Below are 16,600 nucleotides of genomic sequence, written 5' to 3'. Positions count from 1 at the left end.
CGCCCGGAGATGCGAATGGGGGACTATTTTACTTCCGGAATATTTTACCCAAGAGGTAAACTGGTGAAAGCAGAAAATTTAAAACCACAGTAAATGAAGCAGGTGAAAGGGAATACAAATGTCCAAAAGTGAGATTGACAGGAAGTGCAAAATGGCTAAGGAGGAATAGCTAGAGGACAAATGTAAGGATTTAGAAGCATATTTCTGTTGGAGAAAGACACCACCTACAGGAAGATTAAAGAGGCCTCTGGGGAAAAGAGAAGCAAGCTGTATGAATATCAAGAGCTCAAATGGAAAGCAGTCCTATGCAAAGAAGGAAAAGCTGAAACGTGGAAGGAGTGTGTGAAGAGGCTATACAAGGGAGATAAACTTGAAGACAGGATTATAGAAAAGGAAGAGGACGTAGATGAAGATGAGATGGGAGGAATGATACTGCAAAAAGAATTTGAGAGCCCTAAAAGATCTAAGCCACAACAAGGCCCCAGGAGTAGATGACATTCTGTCAGAACTGCTAATAGTCTTGGGAGAACCAGCTGTGACAAAACTCTTCCATCTGGTGTGCAAGATGTACAAGTCAGGCGAAATACCCTCAGACTTCAAGTTGAATGTAGTAATTCCAATTCCAAAGAAAGTAGTTGTTGATAGATGTGAAAATTACTGAACTGTCAGTTTAATAAGTAATGGCTGCAAATACTAACAAGAATTCTTTACAGAAGAATGGAAAAACTAGTAGAAGCTGACCTCGGGAAGACCAGCTTGGATTTATGAGAAATGTAAGAACATGCGAAGCAATACTGACCCTATGACTTACTGTAGAGGATAGGTTAAAGAAAGGCAAACCTGTGTTTAAAGCATTTATAGACCTAAAGAAAGATTTTGTCATTGGTGACTGGAATATTCTCTTTGAAATTGTGAAGGCAGCAGAGGTAAAATACAGGGAGCAAAAGGCTATTTACAACTTGTACAGAAACCAGACACAGTTAGGAGTCAAGGGGCATAAAGGGAGGCAGTGGTTGAAAATGGAGTGAGACCAGGTTGTAGCCTATCCCTGAGGTTTTTAAATTTGTACCTGAACAAGCAGTAAAGGAAACCAAAGAAAAATTTGGAGTAGGAATTAAAGTTAAGGGAAAAGAAATAAATACCTTGAGGTTTGCCAGTCACATTGTAACTTTGTAACACAGCAAAGGACTTGGAAGAGCAGTTGAATGGAGGTCATAAGATGAACATAAAGAAGAGCAAAACAAGGATAATGAAATGTAGTCTAATTAAATCACATAATGTTAAGGGAATTAGACCAGGGAACGAGACACTTAAAGTAATAGATGAGTTTTGCTATTTGGGTAGTAAAATGACTGAGTATGATTGGAGTAGAGAGGATATAAAATGTACTGGTAATGGCAAGAAAAGTATGTCTGAAGAGGAGAAATTTGTTAATATCGAATATAGATTTAAATTTTATGAAGTCTTTTGTGAAGGTATTTGTCTGTAGTGTAACTATGCATGGAAATGAAATGTAGTGTAGTGTATAGAAATGGAATGTGGATGGTAAACAGTTTACACAAAAAGAGAATACAAGCTTCTGAAATGTGGTGCTACAGAAGATTAGAAGGGTCAGTCATGTGACTAATGAGGAGGTACTGAAAACAATTGGGTAGACAAGAAATTTGTGGCTCAACTTCACCAAAAGGAGGACTCTGTTGGCAGGACATATTCTGAGACATCAAGGGATTACCAATTTGATATTGGAGGGAAGTGTGGGGGATAAAAATCATAGAGGGAGACCAAGAGATAAATACCGTTAGCAGATTCAGAAGGATGTAGGTTGCAGTAGTTATTCGTTGATGAAGAGGCTAACACAGGATAGTAATGGAGAGCTGAATGAAATGAGTTTTTGGACTGAAGACAACAACAAGCATAACAACCCTGAGCGGTACAGCAATACTCCGTTATTTCATGAACAAAACAGTTTAGATTGACCAAGTGCCACATTTATGATAGTTACTGTTAACACAGAATATAGATTAAGATTTTGCAGCATATTTGTCCTTTGTTAATGTATACTTTGGCTCATTTCACATCTCTGATGGTTTTCCTTCTTGATGGCATTCATAGAACACAGCAAATTAATTAATTAATTAATGTAGGTTAATTCTTACAAAGAATTAACCTACATTAATTGTACACAGCCACAGTCTCACCATGTCAGTTTTAGACAAAATAGAATTAATTAATTAATGTTAAATTACCTGTAGAATTGTTCATATTCATCAAGAAGCTTTATCTGACTATTGTAACCCTTATTTAGGGTCAGGAAACATTAAATTGTCCATTAGTCAACAAAAACCAATAATAGTTCCTGATTTAAATTAATGTAGATCCAAGCACAACTGCACACAGTTTAAAATTAGTCTTATGGTACTGGAAATCACGCACTCATCAAATAGAAGCACTGCATGCAAATTTTACATTAGCCCTTGTAATACAGATGATAGACCTGTCTCTCTAGTCAGTCAGCCAAAAAGCACGGCAGCCACTATCCAAACACAAGTCTAGTCCTGATTAACAACAACAGTGACTGCAGTTTGCTTCTTAGAGCCAGAGTTGGGATAACAGTAGCTAGCGAAGGAAAACTGGGAGCAACCCAACTGCTGGATGGCCTTGTATTGGGCCACTATGGAATTTCAGCAACCAGCTTGTGATATAGGTGGCTTCCCTACTGGAGACAGCCTCACTGGATTTGCGTGGTACGACTGTATCTTCCATTTGCATATCCGATGGGGCTACAGAACTGGCATAAAGAGTGCTTTAAATTCTAAATTACAGGGGTTGGAAAAACTATTGAAACACTGTGGGGAAACACATGTTCGAACATAAATGCAGATGCTAAACAAACATGCAGGTTGCGCTATTGTATTTAACCACAAAAGGCCACCCATGCAGTGTCCTTAATACATTGCAGGTGTCAATCTTGGTGAGAACAGAGTTCTTTGTAATTGAGAGTGCATTATGTCAGACATAAGTGAATTCAAACATGGGTAAGTTGTTGGTGGTTATATGGTGGATGCTTCCATAACCAAGGCATCCAAACTATTTGGTGTTTCAAGAAGCACTACATCAAAAATTTATAGCACATACAGGGAAAGTGGAAAAACATTGTCACTAAGTCACAACAGGGCCGAAGTGTGGGTTGAGTAATTGTCGCAGACTGTCATTGAATAGTATTGCGACAGAAAATAAGATGACAGTAGCTGCAAAAGTACCTGCAGATCTGAATGCTGCACTTGCAAACCCTGTGAACACCAATACAACACACAGGGGGCTCCATAAGCAGGGAACCACAGGGTGAACTGGAATTTTGAAACCATTCATCAGTGAAACAAATGCCCATAACAGGAAAAGATGCATCTGAAGGCATAAACCTGGACTGTGGAGCAGTGGAAGAATGTCATTTGGTCAGATGAGTATTGTGTTACACTGTTTCCAAGTTCTGGCCGTGTTGCATCCTGAGAGTGAAACATGGTGTGGGTTCGGTGATGATGTGGACAGTCATATCATGATATTCCAGAGGCCGCTATGGTAGTCTGCAAGGTCGCATTATTGCCAAGGATTATGTGACCATTTTGTCTGATGAGATCCATCCCATGGTACAGTGTTTGCTCCCTGATGGTAATTTTGTGTTGTCTGATGAGATCCATCCCATGGTATAGTGTTTGCTCCCTGATGGTCATTTTGTGTTCCAAGATGACATGGTTATTCACGTAGCTCACATCATCCATAATGGGTTTTATGAGCGCAAGGATGAGTCGTCACCTCTCTCTTGGTCACCACAGTCACCAGATCTCAATATTAGTCTTCAGATCTTTATTTATCCTTGCCGGTATGACTGGAAGCTGCTTTGAATGTCAGCATGTTTTGTACACCATATTAGCCATGGTAGTGTGTTGTGCTTTTACTGTTTCCATATTTTTCCCAAATCATGTATGTCTGATACATGTTACTGAAATCGTTTACCTTTACATTACTTATCTAAAAGAAATTTCTGAATTTTGCTTGAATTAGTTATGCTTTTATTCGTGATTCATGTAACACTGTATTGACATTTAATCTGTACTTAAAAGTAAGAGAACATTGAGTTTTTGTGCTCTTTCAGGTGACCATGTAGTTGAGCAAGCTTTGGCAGAAATTGGGATTTCAGCAGGGGATTTGTCTCCTATCACTACAGAGAATGATCAAAAGTTATGGGTATGTCCTGTCAAATCATGCAACAAGATATTTCCCAGATTGTGTATGCTCCGTATCCACATACTCTGCCATTATGGAATAAGGCCATACAAGGTAAAATCCATCTGAATAAGGCAGATAGCATTGCTGATTCAATCAAATTATTTTGTCCACTGTTATTGCCAGTACTATTTATGAAACATTATTTTTCAGTGTGACTATCAGGGGTGTGAATGGTCATTTTACACTTATTTCAAATTAAAGAGACATAAAGAAACTCACTTAAAGAAAAAGGACTACATGGTAAGTTACAATGAATAAATCCTGCATATTTAAAAGAAACGCCAGTTTTCCTGTTCGACATTTATTAGATGTAATATATAACATAAATTGCTTACTGGAGTTCTTAAATTTATCCACTTGTCTGAGTACTGAAGAAACTCTTGTGAAGATTTAACTCACTGGTAAAATAATCTACCTTAAGGTAGCAGAATTCATAGTTTGAGCATTAAAAAGATGTCAGACCCTGAGTTTTGGAGCTGGAAGTTGTTTCTTCCAACAGAACTGGAAACAATAATATGAATCTGTTTATTTGTTAATAAGCCAGCTTTAATCTTCATACAATAAGAAAAAAATGATATAGAAATAATTGTGTTAATGTGACCCCTAGGTTATGGGGATGAAGGTCTAATCATAAAAGTGAATACATCACAACAGCAAAAAGGCTCAGTTTACTGAAGTGCTGTGGATAATTTATTTTACATGCAAGTTTTCAGGCCTTGTTCCACAGTTTTTTGAAATTGCCTGAAGACATTATTTCTATGGTTACTGTACAGATCTAGTTAATAAAGTACTCAGCCAGTTAGTTGCCAGAATTTGTTTATTTTTAGACTTCCCCCAGATTTTGATACTGCTGAGAGTACCTTCTAAAGAACAACAATGATTTACCTAAAATATGTTTGACAACAGGAACTGGTATCTGGCTACCAGTTATGAATATAAAGCAAGTAAAAATCCTAATATGTAAATAAATCTTTTACTTACTTGGGTTACATTATGGAAAACATTGCATAATACATATTACACCCACTAAGAGCTGAGGTGCTGAGGTCACAGGCAGACAATGTGAATGAAATGCTCATAAAAATGTAAAATTAAAATGTGTATAGCTACTGAACAGGCATATGTCAGACTAGCTGCAGGGCTTATGTAGACTAGCATAGGGCACGCCACACACTGCGGGCTGATTCCAGAAACACATACTCAGTTATATAATATTTAACTTTTCGTGCAGTGACATGCCATTGTAACATACAAATTAGTAATCTAAGTTGCTACTAATACGAAATAGTATAACAGCAACTGAGTAAAAACAGATAAAATTACAAGGAATAAAAAATTACTACATAATCTCAGATTGGGCTAACTACTACATTTTTCCACAGTATAAACGCAGAAAGAAACTGTATTAACATGGAGACATAAGTAGCTCGTTTCTATAGTGAAAAATGCAGAAGAAGATTTTTAAGCTTTGAGAACAATGTTGCAGGAAGTGCTCCCTTATAATAAACTAGCTCATCAGAGAAACAATGCCATTTCGTGAAACTAAAGGAAAGCATCATGAGATGTATGTGAGACGAAAAAATGCTTGTGAAGAGGAGGTGATGTTGATAAACAAGGTACCAAAGCAATGGCTTGAAACCATTAAAGAAGATTGTCACTGTGGGTAATGCTGTGGCTGACTGGCTTCACTTAATGACTGAGAACAGCAGTGTTTGCTTAGAGTTTCGGTGCTAACAGACAAGCAACACTGTTTAAAATGACCAGAGAAATCAGTGGAGGATATGTGACGGATGTATCCATCAGAATAGTGCAGTGAAATTTGGTGTTAATGGGCTATGGCAGCAGACAGCCGATGTGAGCACTTTTGCTAACAGTATGACATTGTCTGCACCTCTCCTGGCCTCGTGACCATATTGGTTGGGCCCTAGATAGCTGGAAAACCATGGCATGGTCATACGAGTTCTGATTCCAGTTGGTAAGTGCTGACAGTAGGGTTAGAGTGTGTTGCAGACTCCTTGAACGAATGGACCCAAGTTATCGATAAGGCACTGTGCCAGCTGGTAGTGGCTCCATGATAGTATGGGCTTTGTTTGCACAGAATAGAGTGGATCCTCTGGTCCAACTGAACTGATCATTGACTGGAAATGGTTTTGTTCGGCTACTTGAAGACCATTTGCAGTCAGTCATGGACTTCATGTTCCCAAAATATGATGGAATTTTTATGGATGACAATGTACCATGTCACCCGTCAAAGTTGTTTGCGATTGGTTTGAAAAACATTCTGGAGAATTTGAGTAAATAATTTTGCCGCCCAGATTGCCTGACATGAATCCCATCGAACATTTATGGGATGTAATCGAGGTGTCAGTTCATGCAAAAGAACTCTACTCTGGCAACACTTTCACAATTATGGATGACTATAGGGGGCAGTATGGCTCCATGCTTCTGCAGAGAAATTCCAACAATTTATGGAGTCCATGCCACATTGAGTCGCTGCAAACCAATTAGTACAGAATAGATTATACCTTCTGAATCAACACACCCTCAATCACATAAGATGGCCCTTTTCACTCAGACATAAGCCATGCAATAGTAAACAGAGAAGAAATAGAGAACTGAATTTAATTAAAACTGTAGCTTATAATAATAGATATGATCCATCTATAGTACACAACATTTTTGAGAAAGAAGCAAGAAATAGAATTATTACCGTAGGTGACAGTAAAAATGAGAAAAGTGAAAATGAAAGGTATATTTCAGTTTCTTTCATAGGCAATATGTCGCACAGTGTTATCTGTTTGTTGACTTAAAAAACAAGGTTGCAAAGTAGCTTTCTCCACTGATAACAACCTACAGAAAAATTTTAATCCATTATATTAAAATTGCTAATGAACCCTTATGCAGTTCAAGTGTGTACAAGATTACATGTGATTCATCTCCAGTATTTTCTATTGGACAAACTGGGCATATTTTTAATATTAGATACAAAGAGTAATATTTAGGTAAAAAAAATTCCAAGTCCATAGTGCTATGTTCACAGAACACTTCTTAGCATTGGGCCACAATCTGAAAAAGAGTAGAAGAAATTGAGATTGTGCATAAACGAAAGAAAGGGTGGAGGTTGGATATGTTGAAAGAATTAGAATTTCTTAGACACACCATAAGGAAAGATGGCCTTCTTTTAAACGAACAGTTGCAATCAAGAAACAGAGGCTTCTACAATAGTTTCAAGCCATTGCTTGTAACCAAGTAATATCCTGCTGCAGTACATTGTTTATCAACATCACCACCTCTTCAGAAGCATTTTTTCTCTCGCATGCTTCTCGTGATACTTTCCTGTAGTTTCACGAGATGGCATTGTTTCTCTGATGAGCTACTTTATCATGAAAGGACACTTCTGTAACATTGTTCTCAAAGTTTAAAAATTTTCTTCTACATTTTTCACTTGAGAAATATGCTACTTCTGTCTTCAAGTTAGTTCAGTATTCTTACTGTCTTTTTATTGAGGAAAATGTAGTAGTTAGTCCAATTTGAGATTATTTCTTTTAATTTTATCCATTTTTACTCAGTTGTTCTTACAGTACTTCATATTGGTAGCAGTATACAGGGAGAGATCCCCAGTGGTGGGACTGACTTTTTGAAATTGTCTATACTGTGATATAGATTAATATCCCCCCCTATCCATAATCCTGGCAAGTCATCATTGGTGAGTTAGTGATGGGAAAAAAAAATTGGGAATTTTGCATGACAGTCAATATCATTAATTTAGTACCTTCATATTGGCTGGTTGCTTGTAGTAATGGATAGGGTAAAGCCCTGACATGGTCAAGATCATGGGTACAAATCTTGTCAGATGCTTTAATTTTTTATTTTTAAATTTTTATCGGTATTACATCATTATTTTTATTCAATTAATTGGTTTAAATGTACAGCACCTTTGTTTCTGTTCCTTTATCACATCATTTTCATCATCATTTCAGCATCTTCATTTCTCTTAATTTTTTTCCTGTCGTTCTTTTTCCACTTGAATCTTTGTTCACATAATATTAATTAATTTTAGGTATTAATTTTGATTTAATTTCTTTTTCATAGTGCCATAGAAATTTAGGCTATGTGTTTTAAATGTTTGTACAATAATTACCATCCAAAAAAGTAATCTTGTAATGAAAAATACATTTTTGACACTGTTTCACAGTCAAAATAACTAGATTATTTTGTATTTTGTTTTTAACTGATATATTGGTATTCACAAATATTTAAATGCTATAACAGATAAATATAATTAAATTCACATTCACAAAAATTCCAAGTGGAAAAAGAATTATGTAAAGAAAAAATGAGAACAAGTGAAAAAAATTCATACTGTAGTTTGTATGTGACAAAGGAATACAAATAAAAAATTACATTTAAACCAATTAATTGGATAACATTGATGATCAAAATCATTTTGGTAAAGATTTAAATATAAAAAAATTAAAACATTTGATGAAATTCGAGCCCATGACCTTCAGCATGTGAAGGTCTTAGTGTAACCATTACACCACATAACCAGTCTACATAAATATTCTCTTTTAAAGCTATTAAGTGTACACAAAATGCCAAGTTTTTACTTGCAAATGAGGGCTCACCAGAGTGAGTAGCTGGAATCTTGACCTACATCTCTATATAGATGGTTTCAAAAAGTTAAGTCAGTCATAGTGCACTCATGTTATAGAACAACATAAGGTTTTCATTGTAGATCAGATAATTGTGCCCCTGAACTTACTATTTACTGAATTTCTTCTGTAAACAGTCACTTCTCTCTCTATTAAAATCAACTTTCTCTCACAATTTTCTTAACCTGTCTTCTGTTGATATTCGTAAACTTTCCACTTGCATGTTACATTCACTTTTTTCTTGTTATTATTACAGTACAAACAAACAATTGGAAATTGGAAATTTTATACTTGTCTTATATAGAGACAGTGTTCAAAGAACTAATAGGCCAGACAGATTTCCATGGTGGTTGACAGCAAATCTTATGGATGCAGTTCAGTGATAACCAAACTATAGCTTGTCATTGTTTTTTACCCTGCAACCAGCGCCTTCTCCAAATTACGTATCAGTGCCATCCACTATCAAGAAAACTATGAAAAAAACTTAGTAGTATTGGGTACCAACTGTCACAAACAACATACAGGTTGTTCGGAAATTCCCATTACAAACTTCTAGGACTTGTGGAGGAAGTAAGTACATAACATTTTGAACAGGCATCCATGTCAGGGAACATGCTGTTTTTGTGCTGCAGCTGTTTGAAAACATGTTTGCTAGGTAGGTATGCAACAGGGTAGTCATGGTGTGGGTGGCCACATTGAATCGGCTGATGTCGTTTGACACCTATCGCACCTCTCTGACATGGTTGGAGCCTCGTCTGACATGGTTGGAGCCTCGTGTGTGTGTGTGTGTGTGTGTGTGTGTGTGTGTGTGTGTGTGTGTGTGTGTGTGTGTGTGTGTCTGTGTGTGTGTGTGTGTGTGTGTGAGCACCATGATTGAGTACACATTTGCAGGGTACACAAACATGACCCTTGTGGATGGTGAAGCTCACAGTAATGGAAGAGCTGCTCATTGCCTTTATCAAGAGTTCTGCACAACATACGCTCCATCGATGTTTTTGCCACAATTACGCAACTGCTTTGAGAAAGGGTGCCTTCACCATCAGCAGGCATGACTGTGGTGCTCCAAGGAGATGCTGCACACCTGAATTGAAAGAGGCATTACTGCATCACATTGAAGAGAACCTGTTAACAAATACAAGAGTAATGAGTGAAATTGTAAGAGATGTTATGTACTGGGTCATGTCTAATCAGTTATGCGTTTATAACATGTTTTAAATGGTTGTAGCACAGAAATGGTACATTTCCGAACATGAGTTCCAATTCTACTCACTCTCCTCGACAAGCTCTAGGAGTTTGTAACTGGAATTTCCAAATGCCCTGTATACACACCTATAACGACACATTTGCCTTCATGTAGGAAGAGTCTCCACTCAATTATGCTCACTTGCAGAAGTTGTTAGTGCATTTGTGACAAAATTTTAATATGCAAATTTTTGTACTGTTTCCGCAAAGTGGGCAGGACATGTAGCCTTACTCATTTGCTGATGGTATTGTTAATAGATAGATGATATTATAAAATGTGGAAAAGTATCATGTGTGCATATACAGGTATCTGAAGGCTGAATGAAACGTAAAGTGTAGATGAGGTCTTTATCCAGAAGTGAATGTTAAACGGCTTAAGATGATAAATGTTTTGGTTATAATTTTGTGTAGTCTGTAGACTCCTACATAATGTCACACTTTGAAAAAAATGGTTCATGGAGGTTTCTTTGTCCTTTATTATGTTTAAAGCTTCTCTTGAAATTTATTGGAATATATTTTACAGATTAAAAAAAATTGCTTTTGTATGATAAATATAGCCTTTAGGGAAAAAAACAGCAAACACGAAGTTATAACCATAAAGTCAATGTAACTATATCTTAAACATCAAAATACTATCCATGTATATTTATTGAAGAGGATACTATTTATTAGTAATTTCCACCACTTCACTCTGAAAACATGGCATTCGACATTCTATTGCAAAATTACATTCTGTCCATGTCACATTAGTTTTGGATACAGTATAACTACTTACATATTTGATGTACTGAAGATCTGATGCAAAATATATATTGGAACATGATTGTGTTAAATTCTTTACAGTGTCCAGTGGATGGTTGTGGACGATGTTTTACTACTATTTACAACTTGAATACACATGTAAAATTACATGAGCGTCCCGCAGTAATGGTTTGTCCTGTTGAATCCTGTGGTGCAAGATTTCAAACAAAAAGAAGCATGGAAGTTCATATGAGAACTCATGATAGTCTTCATGCTCCATACAAGTAAGTGCCCAGAGTAGTAACACTGAAATTGCATGATGAGAGTTATGTGGATAGCTTACCTTCATGTCTGTGAATTCAAGGGCACAATGCACTTTGACACTTCACTGTTAGCAATGAAGAATGCCTTTATTAAAGTCATTGGGCAAGAACAACAGATAAAATGGACACATGTCCACAAAAGAAAATCAGATCCACTGCTTGGTGACAGGTCGCCATGTGAGTTAGAGCAGGAAAATAGTGATGCCACCTGAGGTGAATTTGGTCCCTCAGTGCTTTGCAGAGATTCCTGTAAACCTGACGCTAAATGTCAGCAGTAGACAAACTCAACTTGCACAAACGTCTGCAGTTTCAGAGAGCTGAAACCACACTGCGAGCCGCAGCACCAATGCATGATGGGAGTGGTGACTGGGTGGGGGTAAGGAGGAAGCTGGGGTGGGGAGGGGGGGGGGGGATAGTATGATGGGAGTGGCGGACAGTAAAGTGTTGCGGTTTAGACGCGGACAGTAAAGTGTTGCAGTTTAGACGCGGACAGTAAAGTGTTGCAGTTTAGACGCGGACAGTAAAGTGTTGCAGTTTAGACGCGGACAGTAAAGTGTTGCAGTTTAGACGCGGACAGTAGAGTGTTGCAGTTTAGACGCGGACAGTAGAGTGTTGCAGTTTAGACGCGGACAGTAGAGTGTTGCAGTTTAGACGCGGACAGTAGAGTGTTGCAGTTTAGACGCGGACAGTAGAGTGTTGCAGTTTAGACGCGGACAGTAGAGTGTTGCAGTTTAGACGCGGACAGTAGAGTGTTGCAGTTTAGACGCGGACAGTAGAGTGTTGCAGTTTAGACGCGGACAGTAGAGTGTTGCAGTTTAGACGCGGACAGTAGAGTGTTGCAGTTTAGACGCGGACAGTAGAGTGTTGCAGTTTAGACGCGGACAGTAGAGTGTTGCAGTTTAGACGCGGACAGTAGAGTGTTGCAGTTTAGACGCGGACAGTAGAGTGTTGCAGTTTAGACGCGGACAGTAGAGTGTTGCAGTTTAGACGCGGACAGTAGAGTGTTGCAGTTTAGACGCGGACAGTAGAGTGTTGCAGTTTAGACGCGGACAGTAGAGTGTTGCAGTTTAGACGCGGACAGTAGAGTGTTGCAGTTTAGACGCGGACAGTAGAGTGTTGCAGTTTAGACGCGGACAGTAGAGTGTTGCAGTTTAGACGCGGACAGTAGAGTGTTGCAGTTTAGACGCGGACAGTAGAGTGTTGCAGTTTAGACGCGGACAGTAGAGTGTTGCAGTTTAGACGCGGACAGTAGAGTGTTGCAGTTTAGACGCGGACAGTAGAGTGTTGCAGTTTAGACGCGGACAGTAGAGTGTTGCAGTTTAGACGCGGACAGTAGAGTGTTGCAGTTTAGACGCGGACAGTAGAGTGTTGCAGTTTAGACGCGGACAGTAGAGTGTTGCAGTTTAGACGCGGACAGTAGAGTGTTGCAGTTTAGACGCGGACAGTAGAGTGTTGCAGTTTAGACGCGGACAGTAGAGTGTTGCAGTTTAGACGCGGACAGTAGAGTGTTGCAGTTTAGACGCGGACAGTAGAGTGTTGCAGTTTAGACGCGGACAGTAGAGTGTTGCAGTTTAGACGCGGACAGTAGAGTGTTGCAGTTTAGACGCGGACAGTAGAGTGTTGCAGTTTAGACGCGGACAGTAGAGTGTTGCAGTTTAGACGCGGACAGTAGAGTGTTGCAGTTTAGACGCGGACAGTAGAGTGTTGCAGTTTAGACGCGGACAGTAGAGTGTTGCAGTTTAGACGCGGACAGTAGAGTGTTGCAGTTTAGACGCGGACAGTAGAGTGTTGCAGTTTAGACGCGGACAGTAGAGTGTTGCAGTTTAGACGCGGACAGTAGAGTGTTGCAGTTTAGACGCGGACAGTAGAGTGTTGCAGTTTAGACGCGGACAGTAGAGTGTTGCAGTTTAGACGCGGACAGTAGAGTGTTGCAGTTTAGACGCGGACAGTAGAGTGTTGCAGTTTAGACGCGGACAGTAGAGTGTTGCAGTTTAGACGCGGACAGTAGAGTGTTGCAGTTTAGACGCGGACAGTAGAGTGTTGCAGTTTAGACGCGGACAGTAGAGTGTTGCAGTTTAGACGCGGACAGTAGAGTGTTGCAGTTTAGACGCGGACAGTAGAGTGTTGCAGTTTAGACGCGGACAGTAGAGTGTTGCAGTTTAGACGCGGACAGTAGAGTGTTGCAGTTTAGACGCGGACAGTAGAGTGTTGCAGTTTAGACGCGGACAGTAGAGTGTTGCAGTTTAGACGCGGACAGTAGAGTGTTGCAGTTTAGACGCGGACAGTAGAGTGTTGCAGTTTAGACGCGGACAGTAGAGTGTTGCAGTTTAGACGCGGACAGTAGAGTGTTGCAGTTTAGACGCGGACAGTAGAGTGTTGCAGTTTAGACGCGGACAGTAGAGTGTTGCAGTTTAGACGCGGACAGTAGAGTGTTGCAGTTTAGACGCGGACAGTAGAGTGTTGCAGTTTAGACGCGGACAGTAGAGTGTTGCAGTTTAGACGCGGACAGTAGAGTGTTGCAGTTTAGACGCGGACAGTAGAGTGTTGCAGTTTAGACGCGGACAGTAGAGTGTTGCAGTTTAGACGCGGACAGTAGAGTGTTGCAGTTTAGACGCGGACAGTAGAGTGTTGCAGTTTAGACGCGGACAGTAGAGTGTTGCAGTTTAGACGCGGACAGTAGAGTGTTGCAGTTTAGACGCGGACAGTAGAGTGTTGCAGTTTAGACGCGGACAGTAGAGTGTTGCAGTTTAGACGCGGACAGTAGAGTGTTGCAGTTTAGACGCGGACAGTAGAGTGTTGCAGTTTAGACGCGGACAGTAGAGTGTTGCAGTTTAGACGCGGACAGTAGAGTGTTGCAGTTTAGACGCGGACAGTAGAGTGTTGCAGTTTAGACGCGGACAGTAGAGTGTTGCAGTTTAGACGCGGACAGTAGAGTGTTGCAGTTTAGACGCGGACAGTAGAGTGTTGCAGTTTAGACGCGGACAGTAGAGTGTTGCAGTTTAGACGCGGACAGTAGAGTGTTGCAGTTTAGACGCGGACAGTAGAGTGTTGCAGTTTAGACGCGGACAGTAGAGTGTTGCAGTTTAGACGCGGACAGTAGAGTGTTGCAGTTTAGACGCGGACAGTAGAGTGTTGCAGTTTAGACGCGGACAGTAGAGTGTTGCAGTTTAGACGCGGACAGTAGAGTGTTGCAGTTTAGACGCGGACAGTAGAGTGTTGCAGTTTAGACGCGGACAGTAGAGTGTTGCAGTTTAGTCGGAGGGCAGGAGAGAAGGTCCGGAGAGTGGAGGGGGTAAGTAACAGAAAGGAGAGAAATAAAAATAAAAAGAACCTACTCAATATACTCGTCCATCCTTACACAACCTCTGCTCCCAATCCCTTACCTCATGGCTCATACCCCTGTAATAGACCTAGGTGCAAGACCTGTCCCATACATCCTCCTACCACCACCTGCTCCAGTCCAGTCACTAACATCACCTATCCCATCCAAGGCAGGGCTACCTGCGAAACCAATCATTTGATTCACAATCTAAGCTGCAGCCACTGTGCTTCATTCTATGTAGGCATGACAACCAACAAGCTGTCTGTCTGCATGAATGACCACCAACATACTGTGGCCAAAAACAATTGGACCACCCTGTTGCTGAACATGCTGCCAAAGATGATATCTCTCATCTCAATGACTGCTCCACAGCCTGTGCCATACGGGTCCTTCCCACCAACACCAGCTTTTCTGAATTGCACAGGTGGGAACATTCACTCAACCTTCATTAGTCACTGTGCCCACCCCTCCAACCCCCTCCCTGTTCCCATTCCAGAACTACACAGCCATCATTCCACCGCCACACCCAGTCTTTTAATTTCTTTTTATTTCTCTCCTCCCGCCACACCTTCTCTCCTGCCCTCCATCTTAAATGCAACACTTCACTGTCCACCACTCCCACCATACTCTCTCTCCCCCTCCTCACCCCAGCCTCCTCCTTACCCCCCACCAAGTCGCCACTCCCATCATGCACTGGTGCTGCTGCTGGCAGTGTGGTTTTAGCTCTCTAAGACTGCAGACGTGTGTGTGTGTGTGTGTGTGTGTGTGTGTGTGTGTGTGTGTGTGTGTGTGTGTGTGTGTGTGTATACTGCTGACAAAGGCCTTAATGACTGAAAGCTATAATTGTGTGAATCTTTTTGTTGTGCCTATCGCGACTCAGCATCTCCGCTATATGATGAGTAGCAACTTTCCTTCTCTGATATTGTTACATTCCAATTTTTGTCTGATGCTAAATGTGTTTATCAGCAGTGGATGCTATGTGGAGTCTTCCACTGCTCCATTGTTTATTAGTGGCAGTTGCTTTGTGACAAGAATGTTGCCGTCAATCTAATTGTGTAATGATACAGCCAAGTTTCCAGGAATGTACTGCATATAGATACAGTACGTCTCCCCTCTTTAGGAAGAGATGGTGGAGCCGTCTAAAGATTTTGAACATTGGAAGTGAGGGGCACACCCCAAAGGCGAGGTCTACGACATGACTCTGATGCAGATAAGACGATGAGCCATAAGTGACATCGGTGCCTGATGAGAGATGCCACTCAACCAGCGGCGGCTGTCCAGACACGATGTTTCCGATAGCCCATTGAAGTGTGTTGGGCCATGTAAATAATAACTGCAGGTTCCCCCTGAGAGGGCAACTATGTAGAAGTGTTGCTGGATGGAGATAAGTGGATGGTGGTCTGCATCATATGCAGTCCTCTCCCTGAGACATGAGATGTAAATGCTCGGCCAACACTGCACTGCCAACAGGAGACAGAGGTGTGAGGATGGAAAGCTGGGACCCCGGGAAATGGAGCAGTTAGGGTTTGGTGAGAACCCAACATGACCTACAGACATCAGTGCCTGCAGAGTGTTGGGCATGAGCAGCTGATGAGAACAGGGCTCAACCAATGTCAGCTGCTGGTGGGTCAACGTGGGGTGCCTAGCAATTCAAAGAATGATGGTGTAACTACAAGGTTGATGATGCCTGTGGGGTGATGGGGGGTAAGCAATTGATGGGAGCCAGTCCAGCAAATTAGGCAGCTGGAACAAATCTTCCAATGGAAGCTCTGAGAATTGAGCCACAGGAGTGGCCAGCATAAGCCTTGAACTGAATGGTAAACACAGTGTGCTATGAGTGTGTTCACGAGGCTAAAGGATTGACATAGAGGTTGAGAATTTCAGCAGTAATAAAGGACAAAGCAGAGGAATGCCAAGAAAAGTATGAAAAAGACAAAAGTCAGAAAAGTGGGACAGTGACTTGGGAAGTGGCCAGGACAGGGGCAGGAGGTTGCCAGGTCGGAGGCTGGGGTGGCCGGGCCAGCTGTGGGAGT

The 16,600-nt window shown here is 40.7% G+C and overlaps 1 protein-coding gene across 3 annotated transcripts in view; it reads left to right on the top strand.

Annotated features, from left to right (window-relative positions):
- LOC126272379 (uncharacterized) overlaps positions 1–16,600 on the top strand; it is a 136,957-nt gene that overhangs the window by 45,716 nt on the left and 74,641 nt on the right. For all 3 annotated transcript variants that reach the window (XM_049975194.1, XM_049975192.1, XM_049975193.1), the window contains exons 2-4: positions 4,151–4,335; positions 4,435–4,524; positions 11,025–11,206. In XM_049975194.1, the coding sequence (XP_049831151.1) occupies positions 4,151–4,335; positions 4,435–4,524; positions 11,025–11,206 (457 nt within the window). The remainder of the gene's footprint in view (positions 1–4,150; positions 4,336–4,434; positions 4,525–11,024; positions 11,207–16,600) is intronic.

The sequence above is a fragment of the Schistocerca gregaria genome, chromosome 5 (genome assembly GCF_023897955.1).
Source record: "Schistocerca gregaria isolate iqSchGreg1 chromosome 5, iqSchGreg1.2, whole genome shotgun sequence".
Taxonomy (NCBI): Eukaryota; Metazoa; Arthropoda; class Insecta; order Orthoptera; family Acrididae; genus Schistocerca; species Schistocerca gregaria.
Note: the sequence above shows the minus strand (reverse complement) of the source record. Positions and strands in the feature narration are given on the sequence as shown.